The sequence below is a fragment of the Leishmania braziliensis genome, chromosome 36 (genome assembly GCF_000002845.2).
Source record: "Leishmania braziliensis MHOM/BR/75/M2904 complete genome, chromosome 36".
Lineage (NCBI taxonomy): Eukaryota > Euglenozoa > Kinetoplastea > Trypanosomatida > Trypanosomatidae > Leishmania > Leishmania braziliensis.
The window spans coordinates 548,087-566,084 of record NC_009327.2 but is presented as its reverse complement, the minus strand read 5'-3'; the positions used below and the strand labels follow the sequence as shown (position 1 = coordinate 566,084).

At 59.5% G+C, this 17,998-nt stretch overlaps 1 protein-coding gene across 1 annotated transcript; it reads left to right on the top strand.

The window, feature by feature from the left end:
- Positions 1-366: 366 nt before the first annotated feature.
- On the top strand, positions 367-17,133 carry LBRM_35_1580 (conserved hypothetical protein; the record flags this gene model as incomplete). The annotated part of the gene is made up of 1 exon (XM_001568729.2): positions 367-17,133. One exon carries the CDS (start codon positions 367-369, stop codon positions 17,131-17,133), a length of 16,767 nt encoding a protein of 5,588 aa, XP_001568779.2.
- Positions 17,134-17,998: the final 865 nt, after the last annotated feature.

Genomic DNA, 17,998 nt, shown 5'->3' with positions numbered 1-17,998 from the left:
TGGCTTCCCTCACTGTCGTCCCTGTCTTACCCTGAGCGTACGTTGCCGTCGTCTCTGTTGCTACCAGGGTCTGACGAACAGGCCATACATACACGCTTCTCCACAAGCAGCACTGCTCTATCTTTCCACGCACGCGGGATATTTGGTGCAATCGTGTCTTGGCCTCATTCGCGGCGACTTTGCTATTGTTGTTGTTTCTTCTTCCACTCCCTCTTGGGGACCGGCTCCGCTGTCCCAGTGCAGCTTCTCCGGGACGTGGTGTGTGTGCATCTGTCTGTATGGCAAGTGAGACATTGACACCTCGCGAAGACAAACGTGTAGTACACAAAAAAAAAACGGTGCGGTAAGATAGGAGAGGGACGAATAATGCTCGAGGCCCACGTTGCGGAGTTGCTGGCGACTCACCTGAGCCGCTTTATCAAAAACGTCAGCGCAGACCAGCTGCAGATTTCGCTGTGGTCTGGCAACGTAGTACTGAATGATGTGCAACTCTGCAGCGACGTTCTCGAGCGCATTACAGCACTTTTGCACTGCGAACACAGTGGCAACCTGACCGATGACGCAGGGGTGTCCTTGCCAACTTCAGCCGATACATCTAGCGGCGCATCTGAGTTCCACGAGGGCGGCTCGTCGAACCCCACTCTCTCCATGCGTATGCTACTTGCCCCCTTCACGGTCGTGAAAGGCATTATTCGGAAGCTGGCGATCACCGTACCATGGTCCTCTCTGGAGAGTGAGCCGGTGCGGGTACACGTCGTGGGGGTGGAGCTCGTCCTTGGTCCTCTGCGTGCGCGTCCTTTCAATGCCCGCGAGGAGAAAGAGCGGGGGCAGGCAATCAAGCAACAGCAGCTTAAGCGATACGAAAAGGAGCGTCATCGGCTTTCGCGAGAAGTGGCCACGGAAACGGCAAATCCGACATCCTCAATGAAGACAGTGAGCACGAAAGCAGTGCATGTGGGACGAGGCGCAGAGCTTTCCCTCGCAGGCACGAACGTCGCATCTGGCGCGTCATGGTTTAGCTGGCTGTGGAATTTTGACCGCATGAGCCACATCGCCCTGCGCAACGTACGGGTGACACTGGAGGACATTTCAATGCGTTATGAGCTCGACTACGAGGGTCTGCATCCTGCCTGCGCGTCTGCGCTCTGCGTCTTTGTCAGGCAGGTGCAACTCACTACGACGGATGAGAAGTTCAAGGACGCATTCAACAAGGACCTTCTCGCGCCGCTGTGCAAGAGAATTCTGCTGTCAGGGGTGGTGGTCAGCACGCACGCCATCCGACAGAGTCTCTGCAGTGCAACCAGTAGCACAGGAGAGGGGGGAGATGCACCTACGCCCACTGCGGCAGGTGAGCTAGCGGGATGCTCAGCTGCGTACGATAGGTACGCGTCGCGCTGGGCGCATTCCACCGCAATACTGCGAGTCCAGACACTCCAGTTGCAGGCAAAATTAGTACCGCCGAGGTGTGCCTCCAGGAGCTCGATTGTAGAGGAAGCGCCGATACTCTCAGCGAGCTCCATTGAACTCACAGTGGCAACTGTTAGCGGCGTTGAAGTCGACTGGTGCTTTGGTCTCGTGCAGGTGTTCGAGTTCATGTGGCGCAGCTATCACCAGAGCCTGCCGTGTGCGCGATATCGAATGCATCTGCATCTACTGCGACCCACCAGGGGACACGCAACCCGCGCTCCTCTTTTCGATCAGGCGTCAGAGCCGAGCTATACAAGCCTCCCACAAGACACTGTGAACGCCTCGCGACCGTCGGCACAGCAGAGGTGGAGGTTTGCACTGCGGTGCATTCGAGACGATGTGCGGCTGCCGTGGCAGACCTTCGGCTTGCAGGACCGGAGGCAATGCAAGGTAGTGGAGGCGATGGTGCAATTCGGGCAGCTACGGAGAGACTACAGTGCGTACTGGAAGCGCAGACAGGGCATTGCCTGGGCCCCCGCCTTGAGTGCAGTGGAGGACAAGAAGTTGGAGTCAATGGAGCGGCAGCTGTCGTTGTGGCAGGTTATTTTTCTGCGGTGCCTTTCTAATGCCCAGCTGATTTTAGAGCGAGAGGGCTACGCACGACAGAAGGCCTACGTTGAAGAGGTTCGCCATCGCACTCAAAGGGGCCTACTCGGCTCCAGCAGGGAAGCTGGTGAGGTTGAGGGTGACCGACCCACATCGTTCCTGTGGGGTTGGCTTTTTGGTAGGTCGACACCCGTCGTCGAGGATGACGACGCAGCGCTGTGCCGCACGCCGTTGTTACCCATCACGTCTCGCTACGATATGTGTGCGGCGTCTGTGTCTATGCATGGGCTCCCCTCTTTGGGCGACTTGGTGGCGCGGGAGTGGGATCTTGGGCGCCGCTACACCTCCCAGCACCACGCCCCATTGCTGCAGCTAGGAGCACCACAACACTGTCTGTCCGAGTTGGCAACGGAGAATAAGTTGTACTTCACGTTACACGTGCTTTTGTCGAAGCTTATCGTCCGCCTCGATCCTACCTATTGGCCTCTGATCGCCGATAGCAGTGTGCCCGCCACGCCATCTGCCACCCCGCTGCAGCGTGTTGAGCAGCGTCTTGTCGTCCAGCTGCGCGCGGTTGAGCTGTTTTACACCACCATCTCGGACGATCGTTCAGACAGGGCGTCGCTGTCTTTCTTCATTGGCTCTGCGTCGATTGTCTTTGAGGGCGTCTTGCGCTCAGTCCTTTTGGAGTCGAAGGAGCAGTTCAAGGAGGACTGCTTGGTGGTGAAGCGCAATGCACAGCGCACCCACATCAGCGTTTGGGTGGCTCCCCAGCTGGTGATTTGTCAGCCTATGCACGAGTGGGCCTGGTGGTATGCTGAGGTATCCGCCTTTGCGCAGTGGTTTCGAGCGGTGCAGCAGGCGTCCTACGTCAGTCGAAACACGAAGGGGTTTCCTTTCGCAGTATCTCCATTTACGAAGGGCTCAGGAAGTGATGTGCACGACGCTGCCTGTGCTGCTGCTCGGACGACGGCATCGGCCTCGGGCACGTCGAGCCCTCGTTGCAACCCCTCACACACAACTGCGGCGACGACGCCGTCACGTGCGCCGTTGGCGCCACTCATGGTTAACGTGATCCTCCAGTCCCTTGACGTTTGCGTTCCTCTTTTTGCGCATGACATCGAGAGCTCTGACTTGGAAATACTCGTTCATAAACCATCGGCCTTCTCATCAGGTAGGCTAGCGGGGCCGCGGCAAGCGTCAACACCTCACCATAGCAGCTCGACCGGTGGCAAGTGGCACTGGGGCTCATCCACTGACATCGCATCCGCAGGGAGCCACGTGAGTGAGGGGAAGCCACACGGCGAGGCAAACGTGCCAGGCGACGGAGACGCACCCCTTGCCCCGCTACTTCGCACAAAAGACGGTATTCAGCGCTTTTCGGTCGAAAGCTGCACTGACAAAGAGGAATACGCTGACTCGTTGTACTCTTCACATAACGCAAGTGTGGGTTCCTTCGCAAGCGTCAAGCCAGAGCGCTGCTTCCTGAAGGGCGAGGCCTGTCTGGTGCTCTCAGTGTCTACCACGCGGCTGTGGACCGCCGCACCTCCGACAAAGCGGTATAATGGGGTTGAGAACGAGTACTACCTTTGCATCGGCGACCACAGCAAGGCGGTTCGCTTGTTTTGCCAAAACGGCTACCACGCCCACATGCTCACCTCCAGCTGGCAACGCGAGCTGCTTTCTTTTGTGGCAGGTGAGGTACTACTCAATCCCAAGGAGCTCACAGTGTTGTTCAACAAGGGCATCGACGGTGTCGCTGATCCCGCTGTGTTTGCGTATGTGAGCGATGCGCTGCTAAAGCCAAAGGTTTTTGCTGCCATCGACGCGAGTGGGCAGGTGGTACGCGCGCTGACTGCCGAGCTCCAGCAGGCAGAACGCAGGCGGTCCGGCACGCGAGGCGCTGCAGTTCCCTGGCGGTTGACAACCTCGACGTGTGTAGAGGTGCGGGCAGACTGCGACTCGGCACTCGTGCTGCGGGAAGTGCCACTCGACTGCGCACGGCACATCATATCAGCTCTTTCTGCGACATTTTCCATGGTGCCGAATTTGCTGACCATGATGGACCACGCAACTCCAAGCGACGAGGCCGCTACTGGCGTTTTAGGTGGACGGATTGTTACCGTCGGCATGGGCGTGGCGCGTCTTCTCATTCGCTCTGAGGCGAATGTGGATCTCGCCGAGTTGGTGTTGGTGGCTCCCGAGCACGCGTCATCTGCCACTGCACCATACTGCGGGGCGTTCGCTGTGCTTGGGGCAGCGGAACCGCACGCGATGGAGCTGATCTGTAACTTTACCGGCAGCCCATTGGATGCTGTGGAGGAAAACGGCTACCACCAACTGCTGTTCTGCCCGCCGAGTGGAAAGGTTCGCCATGGGTTTCTTCTTTCTATCCCGGACATAACAATGACCACGACCGCAGGGCGTAAGCTGCTCACTGTTGAGAACCTGACGGCTATGCAGACCTGCGCGACATCCGGGAGGCCCGAGATGTCGCTCACGATCCAAACCGTGTCAGTGTTCTGCGACGCTGTGCTGGTGGAGCTGCTGGAGGTATTCGTAAGCACGGTGCGCACCATGCGGCCTATGACGCTGCCACCGGAGCTGGCAGCCAATGATCTGACAGCGGCGTCGCACAGCACGTTCGCGCATTCAGAGAGGCCGCCAAGCTTCTTACTGGATGTTCACCCGATCAGTGTGCGCGTGCAAACAGCCCGATTTCAGATTCCTCTGAGCAGAGGCGTCGTCGTGGATGCGCCGTACGTGGAGGTGACTGCCAGTATAGGGGACCTTCTCTGCACCCTTGACCACTTGACAGGCGACACCGCCCGGGGTGGGCAACATGTGCATATCGAGTTCAGCGTCTCGGAGGCGATGCAGCTCGCTGACTACATTGGCGGGGACCCCGAAGTGCGTAGTTTAATTTCGACATCCCCACGGAGTACCTGCAGTGGTGAGGACACTGCACATGCATTAGGGTGTGTGGTTGACCTCATGCTTCCCGTCTCATGCGTTGCAGGCGCCAACACAGCTACATCCACGCGAACCGAGGTGCAGCCGTCCATGACCTGTCGCGTCGCGATGGTGGGCGGTGCGCTCCACGTGTACTGCCCGTTCCTCTACCTCTATGCGGCCGCTGTGCAAACGGATGAGCGAATTGTGCGTCTCGGCGAGTTGGCTCGATCACCGCTGTTGCGCCGCGGGTACACCTATGGGCCGTGCTTTGCTGATTGCACCCGTGGTGCCAGTGTCGTCGGCGGCGCTCATGTATCCCCGGCGGCGGCGGCACCGTTGTCACTCACGGTGGAGGTCACCATATCGGATCTGGATGTTCTTCTCGCCACAGATGCCGCCGTGCCGATTGACATGACTAAACCAGAGACCTTCTCCCTGGCCCACGTTAAGCAGATTGTGTGCGGCCTGCAACAGACGTTGTCAGAGTCGCCTGGTGCGTCAACCACACTGAAGACACGGACGCACACCTTTGTCGACATAACTGGCATGCAGTTGCTTGGCTTGCTGTCTGCCTCTTCGCATGATGTATGTCTTCCGAATGTGAAAATGCGTGCCGAGATGGGCGTGCTGCTTGTACCGAAGGACGACCTTACGGGCTACGCGTATCAGAGCGCCGCTCCTGCTGATTGGGCTTTGCTGGTGGAGGTGCACCCCGCCGCCGTGCCGCATGCACGCCACGGGGCGTTAATGCACGCTGCAGCGAGTAGCACGGCGAACCCGTTCTCTAATGTGACGATCCACCTGACCGCGCAGCAATGCTACAACCTTGCCAGCTTCTTTCTGTGTAACGTGGTCCAGCCCCCTATCCCTACAGCCAAGCATACACCGATAGGTGGTGGTGGGGGTCTGCAGCATGAACTGGGGGTCCAACCAGCCGTCAACCTTCACATGGGAGGGCACAGCTCACTTTCGTCGTCAGACCACGATGCAAAAGCGTCATCGCACGAACGAACAACTCCGTCGTCGGCGGTGACGGTGCTTCTCACCATTCCCGAGGTGTTTATCATGATCGACGCAGGTGACTGCGTCAGGCCCGACAAGAGCGTGTACCAGCCAACGGTGCGGCCATCAGCCGAGGAGGGTGAATGCGAATCAAGCGCTCCTGCGGCACCTCCGCCACCACTGCCGTCAACGGGCCGCGTCAGCTACGAGGTTGCGCTGCGTCGCGGAGCTCAATTGTACTCCGCTGCCGGCAGGCAGTGGTCTAGACTGCCGGTGAAGAACGGGCAGTTGGGTGGCCTGGAACTGGTGGCGAGAGAGGAGGTGCTGGATAGCCCAGCTGGACATGCGAATGCGACGGGGAGAGTGAGGCGACACCTGCTTCTGACAATTGAGGCGGCGAGTGTGGCGCTACTCGAACAGCTCGCTGGGCGAGCATCGAGCAAGGCAGACGATGATGCCGCTGCCATCAAGGTCGCTGCGGCGGTACAGCACCTCCACTTAAGCGTGCCGCACATCAAGTGGTGGTTGCAGCTGTACAGCATGTTTGCCGGCTGCAGTAGGCAAAGCTCCGCGGGACGCACGCCACACCCCAGCGGAAGTGTTGGCTATGCCCCAAGTTTCGGGGATGCAGACCAGAATGAAGGCGTCAGTGGACAAGGCAGCAACTTCTCCGGCAGGCATTGTGGGGTGTGCCGAGGTGGGTACGTTGGCGGAGACAAGACTGCTTGGTCGAAGTGTCAGGGGCATCAGGCGTCCCGGCAGTGTACGTCACGCCAGCTTCACGGAGCGGTCGAGGTCTTACACGCGCAGGCCAGTTTTTTTTCTGTTAGCCACACCAACGGTGATCAACGGCCCTGGTGCCGACTCACTGTGCCAAAGGCCAGACTGAGAGCGTCGCCTCTGCGGGTTCTGCAGGACGGTGGCCGTGCACACATGAAGGAGGCAGAGTGCATTCGTCGCGAGTTTATTTTCGAGGTTCCCCAGTGCCCAGAGTTACTACTCTTGCATGTCTCAGGGGAATCTGTTGGCACCGCTGGGCTGCAGCCACAGGGGTTGCCCGGGTTCAGCTATGTCTCCGTGCTTCGTCTGCAGCCCGTGGAAGCTCTCTCCACAGCGTCTGCCGTTCTGCACGAGCGGAGTAGTTTCTGGAGGCAGGCTGCCGCGGAGAAGGGGAGGACTGCTTCGCCATCTCCACCGCTGTTATCGGGGCACAGTAGCGAGGCCTGCCTCTCTGTTCGCCTTTTGTGCGCTCCGAATGCCGGCAGTTTGGGATCGTTTCGCTACGGGCGCCGTTACCATGTAACGGATCTTACGTTGCACCGCACGCCTGCGCTGCAGGTGCGACTCCAACACGTACGTCTCGAGATCCCCGCCGTCCCTCTTTTCTCTCTTGTGCGCGAGGTAGTGCGGCAGCTGCAGGAGGCGCAATCTATTGAGGAGTTGAAACCGCTTACCCCAGCTTCGCCGTGCCATGGCAGAGAGGCAGAGTCGCTGGCGCGTACATACATGGGTATTGAGGCAGAGCTTACAGATGCAGAGGTGCGGCTCTCTGCAGAGTCTTCAGCTCTTGGCGAGCTCACGGGAAATTGCTGTCCTGCCAGTGGCCCCGTTTGCTGGAGCGTGAGCGTCAGCTCAGCTCGTCTGACGACGAGTCAGCAGCTCCGTAGCGTTCTCACGAGCACCCGAAAGGCTGCCACGCTCATTGGTGACGAGCCAAGTGGTGGGTGGGGAGTGCAGATATGGCACATGATACCGGAGGTGTTGTTTCAGGGTGTGGTCCTCTCTACGAGCAGCGACACGCAGGTGCAGTGGGCGCTTCCGGATGTACGCACAACAGTGTCGCTTCCTCTGATGCACAGGATCATCTGCGTGCGTGCCAAACGAACCACTGGCGCGGACGACGAGCTCGACCTCTTATCCTCGTTTGACGACTCCCCACTGCAGTTGCGGCATCCCAGCACCACGAACCTTTTCCAGGTGGAGCCAGCAGTGGCGATGGCGTTCAACCAACTGAACTATCACGTTTTGGCGAGTCTCGTCGTCCATGTGGGTGCCGAGAGTGATGACGCTGCTGGCAAGACGCCTGGGTTCCAGGCTCCCGTGGAGGTTAGTCTGCCCACCATTTTCACGCTGGCATCAGCCGCAGCGCAACTGATCGCGTTGTGGCGACGGACTGAGGAAAGATGCAAATCCAGTGGTGGGGCTGCAGTGGACGCATGTGCAGGAGGCATTCACGCCGGCTGGTGGTGTCGCAATGCACGGCGGCTTAGTGGGCCAAGCATCTGGTGGGAATGCCAGCTGAGCTTCTCTGGGCGTCGTGTGGAGGTGATGTTAGGCCCGAAATCCGCCCCTTTTGGCGACAAGGCCACCGTGGCGCAGAAGAGAGACTGTGTCATGTGCGTCTCTGTGGACGGTGTCATTACATTGCAGCTGGACAAAGAGGTCAGCGAGGAGGCAGGGGAACAGGCGACCGTCTTCGACATTGCAGATGATGATGCTAGCGAAGAATACATTGGAGAGTGGTATGGGTGCGTTGAAGACGAGAGTGCGGAGGTTGCAGCGAGGCATACGCTCTTACGGCTTCGGACGGGGCCGCTGCATGTCTACGACGGCGCCAACAACCTTCTACTGCATGTTTCTGAGGTTGCCCAGAGCGGTATGACGGACGCGCTGGTGGCTGACTACGCCCCTGCTGAGGCGCGGATGGGGGTCATTGTGGGGCAAGTTGTGGTGCACGCCAGCTCGATCACGGCAGCTTCACTGGTCTGTTGGTGGAGGGCATACCAGGCCTTGGTGCAGACATGGACAAGGAGCCCTGCCTTCACGGCACTATCTGCGGTTCGCCCGCACGGGAAGAGCGAGTCAGAGCTGACGATGGCCATCGAAGATGGACGCCCACCGAGTTGGTTGCAGGACATTCATGTGGAGGTTCACCACGCCGAGTTGCTGCTTGCTCCTGCAGCCCATGTGTGCGCACGTCGAACGGACATTGTGTTCTCTCCAGTTGAGGCGGAGGGAGTCTCTGGCAGGGCAGAGGTGCTGAAGCTGCTCTGTGAAGAGGTATGTGTCTGCTCGATGCTACCGCAACCCGGGGCTGCCTACAACAGAAACCCCATGGTGTTGGCTCGTACAGCGTCGCCGACGTTAGTGGTCACGAGCGCGCCACAGCAGCGTCTCTTACTGCAGTACCGTACGCCGTTGGTGTCGATCATGAACAGCAACGGCCACAGCTGGGCCATGTGCGTTCACCAGGTCGTAAAGGTGGCGACGGCTACATTGACTGCCGTGGCTGCTGGCGCAGACATCGCTCCTTTTCAAGAGTTGACGAGCAACCCATCAGCGGGAGGTCCTGTGCCGTTCTGGGTAACGTGGATTCCCTGTGCAGAGATCGAGGTCCACAAGGCAGAGTTTCTGTGCATCGCACCCAACAGTAAGCGTACTTGTTTTGCTGTACCGGCGGTGTGCTTCGTGGCACGGGAAGCGGCTTTGCGCTACGTGAACTCGGCACGTTTGATCGACTCGAGCAGTGTTGGCACAACGACCGGCATACGGCTGGAGTTGTCTGCAGTGATTTCGGCAACGTATAACAGCGGCAGCTCGGCAGACATGAAAGCGCATCCCTTGCTCGACGACGTTATGACGACCTTTGTGCTCTCTGCCTCCTCACAGTCAGCGGCGGACCCGGTCGAGGTGACACTGTCGGTCGACGCCGCAACACAGCAGAATGCTGTATGCCTTCACGTCCCCACGGGTAGTGCGTTGGAGTGCACGGTGGCAGCGCTCTGGCTACTTGCACGAGGGCAGGCTTCACGCGGATACGCGCAGACAAGAGCGAAGAAAAAGAGTCCTGCGTCTGGCGACGAGTTTAGAAGCGGAATGGGGACAATCTGGCATGTGCGAGCAGACGTTCCGCGCGTGCTGCTGCACTGCACCGTGGAGGAGGGGGTCTTCCCCTTCTCTGCGCAGACGCTGTTGCCTCTTTGCTCGATCCACGTGGATGACATACACGTTGAATGGCGCACTCGGCGTGGCGATGAGAAGGGCAGTGATCGACGGCCGTACGTGAAGGTGTGGGTGACTAGCATCGTGGGCGAAACAGCCATCACAGACGCTACAAGTGCACTGAACGAGCTTGTCATGGGGATGCCATCGACGTTCTTGACACTGCGTCCGTTGGAGGAGGCGACTAGTAATTGCTCTCCCCGTACAGCGTTCGCCACTGGTGGAGCTACCAGCAGCTCCAGCAGCAGCAGCAGTAGCGCGGGTTTTTCTGTGGTACAGCGATCCCTCTCACTTTCAAGCGGGGGTGAGGAGCATAACCGAGCAGCGCAGTACTTCGATGCCGATGATGCGACAGCTCTCGTGGTTCGTCTTCACATGCTGCATGCACACCCATCTATGGTGCTTCTCAAGGTGCTGATGGAGCGTGTACTACATCCCTGTGTGACAGGTATTTCCATAGCGAGCGCAGACGCATCTGCGGCCCACAGACTTGACGGGTTGACCCATACTGTGGTGCGCGTTGATTCTGCTGCTGCGGTGCTGCCGGCATCAGAGGCGCTAAATCACCACGATGGACGGGTGCAGGTGGTCGAAGTGGTGACAGACTGGCACCTCTACAATGACGTGCGTCTCGGCGGAGAGGGTGGCTTCCAGCTATACTTCCGTAGCACTGCTGGGCGGAGCGTGATCACAGTGCGCGGTGGCGCAGCTGGTGATAACAAGGCTCAAGGCAGCATGGTCACCATCTTTCTCTCTTTATTAGTGTGCGCGAACGGAGAAGTCTGCCCTGCCATACGTGTGGACCCAGACTTGACTGTGCGCTTCGAGAATGTTCGGGTTGTAGTCGGCGAGGAGACGGATTCCGTGAGTCAAGACGCAGGTGTATTTGAAGCCTTTGTGGAACTTGGCGAGCGATCTCTGTGCCTTCTGCCCCCTCCATTTGTAAGCGCGAGTGCGCCGCTCGCGACGGTTGCAACGGAGGCGCAGACGGAGGAGGAAGCGGCAAGCGACACCGCGAATAATACCCCTGTGCCAAACGTGACCACGGCCTTGCCGTGGGCGGTGTCTGTGATGTTCTCCGTCGACGCTGCTGTTGACTTCGACGTGTCCCTCACGGCTGGTGCGCGACGCCTTGCAGCGATGGGTGTGGCAAAGGCACGGTACCGTTTTGAGGAGAAGCGATATCCGGGGCGCACACTGCGCCGCGAGCATGAGAGCGAGTGCACCATCTCTTTGCACACGTGCGTCTCTGAAAGCGGCCCCTTGACGGTCACCCCTGTTGCTGCCACAGCCCAGCTGAGTTTCACGGCAGAGGAGAACCGCCTACGGGTCGTGCTAAACTGTGGCTCGACACAGTGGCGGCTGCCGCTCGGACACGCACAGGTGTTGATTGAGCTGGGCAGGGTGGCGTACCAGGCGCTCTACCAGATCCCTTTGCCTTCGCCAACACAAGGGCCATGGCATCCTCGAGCTCCAGGTGGCACGTTGGTGCACGGGCCCACACGGCATGCCACCCCGTTGGATGTGACGGCTACGGTCCCGTTGTGGGCGTTCACGCTGACCAGTGACACCGGCAGAGCATTGGCGGAGCTCCTCGTCGAGCAGGTTTGCGTGCAGTGCGCCGCGGACATCGACGCCGCCGACGTTGCGCTGACAGCGGAGGCGACCGTGTCCCTACGAGACTGTATCGAGTTCCATGGTGAATCCGGCGGACACCAGGATGCGACCGCCCTCCACACTACGGAGGACCCGAGCGTGAGGTCAGCGACAGCTGCGATGGCAGCGCGTGTACTTTTTCGTGCCCAACCCCACGTGTCCCTCTCCTTCACTCGCTTCTCCCCCGGCAGTCGCTCTTTGTCTGTTTCCGTTGACGTCGACGATGTCATTGCGACGCTGCCTCTGACTACCGCCGCGCGGCTTCTGCGGGAATCTACTCGAGAAATGGACGATGGTAGGCGTGTCTTCTGGAACGATAGTGGCGTCGAGATGGAAGTCGCGGAGTCGATACCGCATACGGCAGAATTTTGCAGCAGCGCCACGCGGTGGCACCTGGCTGCGGCCCCTGAACCGCTGGTACGCACGGACATTCCTGTCTCTTGTGCTGTGCTAATGTTGACACCGGTCTCAACCCCAGTCTACGCCGTCTCCTCTACTCTCGGTCGGAAGGATGGCGAAGGTAGCGGCGGCGTTGCTGTGCACGTAGAAGCCTTGGACGATGGCGCTGTGTGCCGAGTATCGCTTCCCGGCTACACTTCTGCGCTGGGAGCCTTAGACCTGGTTGTGCGGAAGAGTGTCCGTGATGGACTGGAGACAGTGCACTTGACAAGCTCGGTCGTGCTTGCAAACGTGTTCTACGCCGGCACCTCGGATGGGAGTGGTGTGGCGTCAGTAGCAGCGGGCATCGTTAGCGTGACTACAGAGAGTGCCCGACTAGTTGTGCCGCCGCGTTCAGCGCGATACGTCCCCCTACCTGTTCTTCAGGAATGTCTGACGCTGGAGCTGGACGGCTGCGCGTACGCGCCAGTCGCGAAGATGCTGACATGGGCGATGATGGCGGATGCGATGGCGGCGTTGGCTGATGAGTTAGCCAGCAGTAACGGCGGAAGCAGCGACGGATCAGGAAGCGGTGGTGGCGTGTCGCGGAGGAGCGAGGCGACTGCTAGCCTGATGCTCTACGGCAACATGAATGCTCACGAAAGGGGCACCGCCGACAACAGCAACGGGCACAGCAAAACGTTGCGTGCTCCTGCGCTTTGTGATCGTGTGCGAGCGCTAGATGCGTTCACACTGACTTTTCCGATGCTTCTTTCCCCAGCGAGTCCGACTCCGGGGAAGTCGCTCTGCGGTGAGAGCACCGGCGGCAGCGATAACGGTGTCACGTTCGCCGAAGCATCTGGACCCGAGTCGAAGGTTTCCGCATCACACATCGAGAAAGCCACCGGGGCAGGGCGAGTCGTGCAACTGACATGGCGGCGCCGTTGCTCTCGCCAGGCCGTGCCACTCTTTACTGGGCGGCTCTCGCCTAGTGAGTACACGGTCTCCGTGGAGCCTGTGTGGACACTGTGGAACTGGAGTGGGTGCCGACTACGCCTTCGACTGCGAATATCTCGCGAGGAAGTGGTTAACTCGCCAGTAAAGGCGCCCCATACCACGTCGTCTGCGCCATCACCCCTGCTTGCAAGCAGTAGCAGCGATGTCGTGGCCACGGCAGAGGTGGAAAATGGTGCGTGTTTTCAGTGGACGCCATCGACGCTGGATGTTCTGCAGGGCACGGTGTTCACCTTCTTTCAACTTCTGGCGCCTTCGCTCGCCGGCGACTCCGCTACTCTGCCGAGCTTGTCTCCCCTCGCGCAGTGGTGGTCATTCGCCGCGCCGCTCTCGTTGCAGGAGCCGCCACCATCGTATATACGGCTGGTGCAGGAGAGTGGTGTGACTCGCGGCGCGGTTCGCATCGAGCAGTGGGGTCTGTCAACTATCGCTGTGCGGTGCGCGGCGCTGCTCCGCTCGGCGTTGACACGACCAGTATACCTCCGGGATGCCGAGCAGCCTCAGCCTCTACTCGGGACTAGTGCGCACGGCTGCGTGATGCCACAGCAGCAGGTACCTCTTTTCTTCTCCGAGTATGTGACCACACTTGCCCCGCACGCTGACCGAGTTGGGTTCGTTGTGTCTACGAGTCCTGTAATGGGCGCAGGGAAGAGCACCGCATCTGTGCAGGAGACTGACGCCTACTACCTCACCACACCGACTGTGACAACGTTGCTGGTGGCGGATGAGCAGGCGGATTGTACGCGCTTTTACACAGTAGCCCCTATGCCCAATACGCGATGTGAGCGACCTGCTGCGCACATGCAGCACCATCGGAAAGCGGAAAACGACACTGCAGAGGGGTGTGTGCCAGACCAAGTGCTCTCCTGTTTCTGCACCCCAGAGCCACCTGCGATGGTGCAGCTGCGCTCATTGTGTTGTATCCGCAACACGCATGCTCACCGTACGCTGCTCGCGATGCCGTTTGACTCATCCGCGCCGAGCAACGAGAAGAGGGCAACGCGAGCATCGTCGATGGTCACGCTCATCCCTCCTGGCGAGGAGCGGGAGGTGACAGAGTTCTGTCCTCACACAAAGGAGCCTGAGATACAGTTCTGCTACAGTACAAGTGGTGGCCAGGCTCCGGCGCACACGTGGTCACCACCCGTAAAGTTGCTCTCGCTTGCCAGGTTGACGCAGCCGCTTGTACTGAAGCACACATGCGTCTCGTCTGACCTTCAGGGAGTGGAGACGGATGCTCCGGCAGAGATGTCGTGCTTCACCATGAACCCAGTGCCTCGTCGCGCAGGTGAGAAAGCCACATTGACGGTGGAGCACTTCCGTTGTCTCACTGTGCAGTCGAGCATGACGAGCGCGTATTTGTGTGTGACGGTTGGGTTGCAGGCCGCCCCGCCGGTAAAGATTGTGAACCGTGTCAACACCACCTTGCAGTTTTCTCAGTGCGCTTTGACAAGAGACTCGGACCTTGCTTCGCCACTGACACAGCGTGGCACCATAAGCACAGCCGTGTGCTCCCGCGCGGCGCGTCCTTGCAGCTACATGGTGGCTGCTGAAACAATGAGCTACGGCTGCTGGGAGGTGCCGACGCTAGAGGCGCCAGGGCTTCGGGTTACACTGCATTCCAACGTTCGTAAAGGCTTCACTGCTAGCCATGATGTGGATCTATTGCGATGTGCGACCTCGCCGTCGTCTGGGGCGCGAATCGGCAACACTGACGCCTACGTCTACGTAAGCCTCGACCACCGACTGTGGCAGTACACAGTGACGGTGGCGCCATCCCGGCAGCTTGAGAGCCGAATGTTGTCCCAGCCTCGTCGACTCACGCAACTGGAGGTCTACGTGCACAGCTGCACTGTCTATGTGGCTGCGATTACAATACCGACGGAGGGTCCGTTTGCACGCACGAGTCTCATCGCGCACGGTGCACGAGGCCGTATGCGACTGCGTCGTGGCGTGCGTAGTGGTGAGAGCACCAGTCGCGACACGGTGCCCCTCCACGCCACGGACGAGGACGTTCTCACATTCCTCAAGGAGCAGGAGATCGATGTCGTTCTTGTGCGCGTCCTCGGGTTTTACGGCGCCACTACCATAACGGAGCGTCACTTGATGGGGAGTGCATCGTTGGCTCTCTTGGAGGTGGTGGACTGTACTAGAGTAGAGGCTGCCTATCCTGTCCTCCTCCGGGTTGGTCCGCGTGTTGGCAGCGGGTCAGTGGCCACCACGGAAGGAAGTGCTGCTGCGGAGCCCAGTGCCGAGGCTGAACGAGGGGGCGTCGGCACTGCGTTGTTGATGCCACCGACAAGCGTGCCGCACTTTAAAGACCCTTCGTGGCTTGCGGTGGAGTTGCAGCTTACTCGCCCCGAGCAGGCTGCAGCCGCGGATGAAATTGTTCTGCTTCCTGTGCCACACCTACGCGTCACCGTGCCGCTCATTGTAGTGAGCGCTGACGACGACTTTCTCTTCACCCTACGCACCACAGCAGAGCGACTCCGCAAGGACTGGGCGGCAGCAGCGCCTATCGAGCTGGGCGGCTGTGGATCTGAGTGGCGGGGCAGTCCTCTCTCCAAGGGCAGTGCTGTTGTGGCCGACTCGACGTCGCACTCTTCGCATCGTGCGTACAGCATGTTCGTGCGTACCTTGCGGATTTCTCCGATTGTGGCGGAGGTGACTTACACCCGTTGTGGTCGCCGGCGGTACAACCCATTTCAAGGACTGGCGCAGATCCCTGGACACCTCATTCCCTCCTTCGAAGGCTTGCCCCTCTCTCTAAAGGAGGTGCGGCTACGAGAGGTGCAGCTGCGGTGGAGTCCGTCGCTCGTTCACGTCGCAAAGTCGTTTTTGTGGTCCCTCTACCGCACGGAGGTGCTGCTGCAGAGCTGCAAGGTTGTCGGCTCACTGGATGTGCTTGGCAACCCCCGTGCGCTACTTGGGAGCTGGTCCCGCGGCGTGTGGAACCTGGTAACGAATTCATCGGGCCAGAGTCGATGGACCGACACCCGTGAGTTCTTGCGCACCACCACGTCATCGACACTGCACTCTGTTGGGGTACTGGCGCGCAGCATCGGCAACCTAGCTGACACCTCACCCAGCACCGTCGCGCTAAGAGTGTCTTCTGGTAGTTCGCCAAATTCTGCCAGCGGATGTGCCGTGCTCGGGGCCTCGCAGCGTCGCGGCGTCCTTGGCGAGGTGCTGCACGAGGTTGGCGGTAGTCTCTCAGACGCCGTGACGAAGCCAATCCGCGGTGCCCGTGAGAGCGGCGTCAGCGGTTTCTTCAGTGGCGTCGCCGCGGGCGTGGTTGGTCTCGCGGGCCGCCCGCTCTTCGGCTTCTTTCGAGGTGTCAGTGCCACGTCAGAGTTTTACGCGCGTCTTCTGGGTGGGTTGGGCGAGCTGACAGAGCACGAGGCACGCCATCTGGGCCTGGAGCGCAACTACGTTGTTGTGTTCACCAGCACTAAGGGTGCACCAATGTCGGAGACGACTGAGGGTGTGGAGTGGCAGCTTTCTAGCCCAGCTGCCGCGCCGCAGATGAGCGACGTGTTGCGTGCCTCGTTGCGAAGTGGTCAGGGTATTCTCACGCATGTCATGTACGATAAGTTCTTCACAGACGTTTCACTGTGGCGTCGCGGGGAAGACGCCAATGTGCGTCTCGCTGTGAACCGGGTCGGGATCTACAACGCGGCTCTTCACACGCCGTACGTCGCCTTGTGCACCTTTTTGTCTCCAAACGAATTTCGCTCCTCCCTGCCCTGTGCACTCACAGCCCTACTCACGGACAAACTCATTAGTGTGCTCGCCCCAAACTCTAACGTTGACAGTGCCGGAGGAACTGTAGACGTTGACAAGTGGAGCGGCATGGCGCATGCCCAGTTCGCCGCAGGCGAAGGACAGGCGACACGGGCGCAGCTGGCATGGGAATTCAAGCGTGCGTCGCACATCAAAGCCTCGCTTGGGGTGCAGGCGCTGCGCGCGTACGTGACAGACGAGGTGTTTGTGCGCGTCTGCTCTCTCGCTGAGATGGACTCCTCCTTGACGACGACGGAGGCGCAGAAAAAATACTCTCTGGTGCTGGCCAGGGCGATGAGTGCCGCTGGTAAGCATCTGCTAGCACCTTGAGGGCTCCCGAGTTGAGGACGGGAAAGCAGTCGGCACAGAGCCCCACCAGGCGAACGAAGCTTAGTTGTGCAAAGACGTCTATCACAGAGTTAGCACTGCGTCCTTGGGGTGTTTCTCTTTCCGTTGTGCTCTACGTGCGTTGGATGTACCTCCCAACACGGCCGGGTGAGTTGGTTTCGAGAGTGTTACATCGATCTCTCCTCGTTCATTGTTGTGCGTAGTCAGTGTGTCCTCGCTTGCATCGGTGTGAGTCGCTTCCCTTTTATTACGAGACGTAACGCGGAAAGAAATGGTCTAGAATCGCGAGCACACACGGAGAGCGGATGGTGTCCGCTGACCCTCACATGTGCCGTTACGCCTGCCTCTACGGCGGAAGGCAGCCCAAGCCCGCGGAGTGGTTGTGCCTTTTTTTTCTCACTCTGGAATGAGAGAAGCGGGGGGGGGGGAAGAGGGAGAATACAGCAGGGGCTTTATGCGCGTTCGGGTTCACCACACCGCAGAATGGCACCCGCTTCCCATGTATCGGTCTCTCAGCACAAGCTCAGTAACTCTGTGCTCACCACTCATCTCTATTGTTTTCCTTGGGTAAACAACTCTTCTGCACCTTTTGCCTGTCAAACATCGTACGCGTCTGCTCTCTCCTCCCTTCTCTTCCCGCCATCACTGATGCCATCACCCGTCACGGGTACAACACACCTCAACATCGCTTAACCAACCCAATCATGACCACTAACATTCCCCCCACCCCACCCCATACACCATCGAACGGTGCGTATCTCCGTTTGTGGCCGACGTCCACGCGACTGTGATCATAATGCCACGTAACCCTGACCGAAGTTTCTTTTGACCTCTCTCTCTCTCTCGC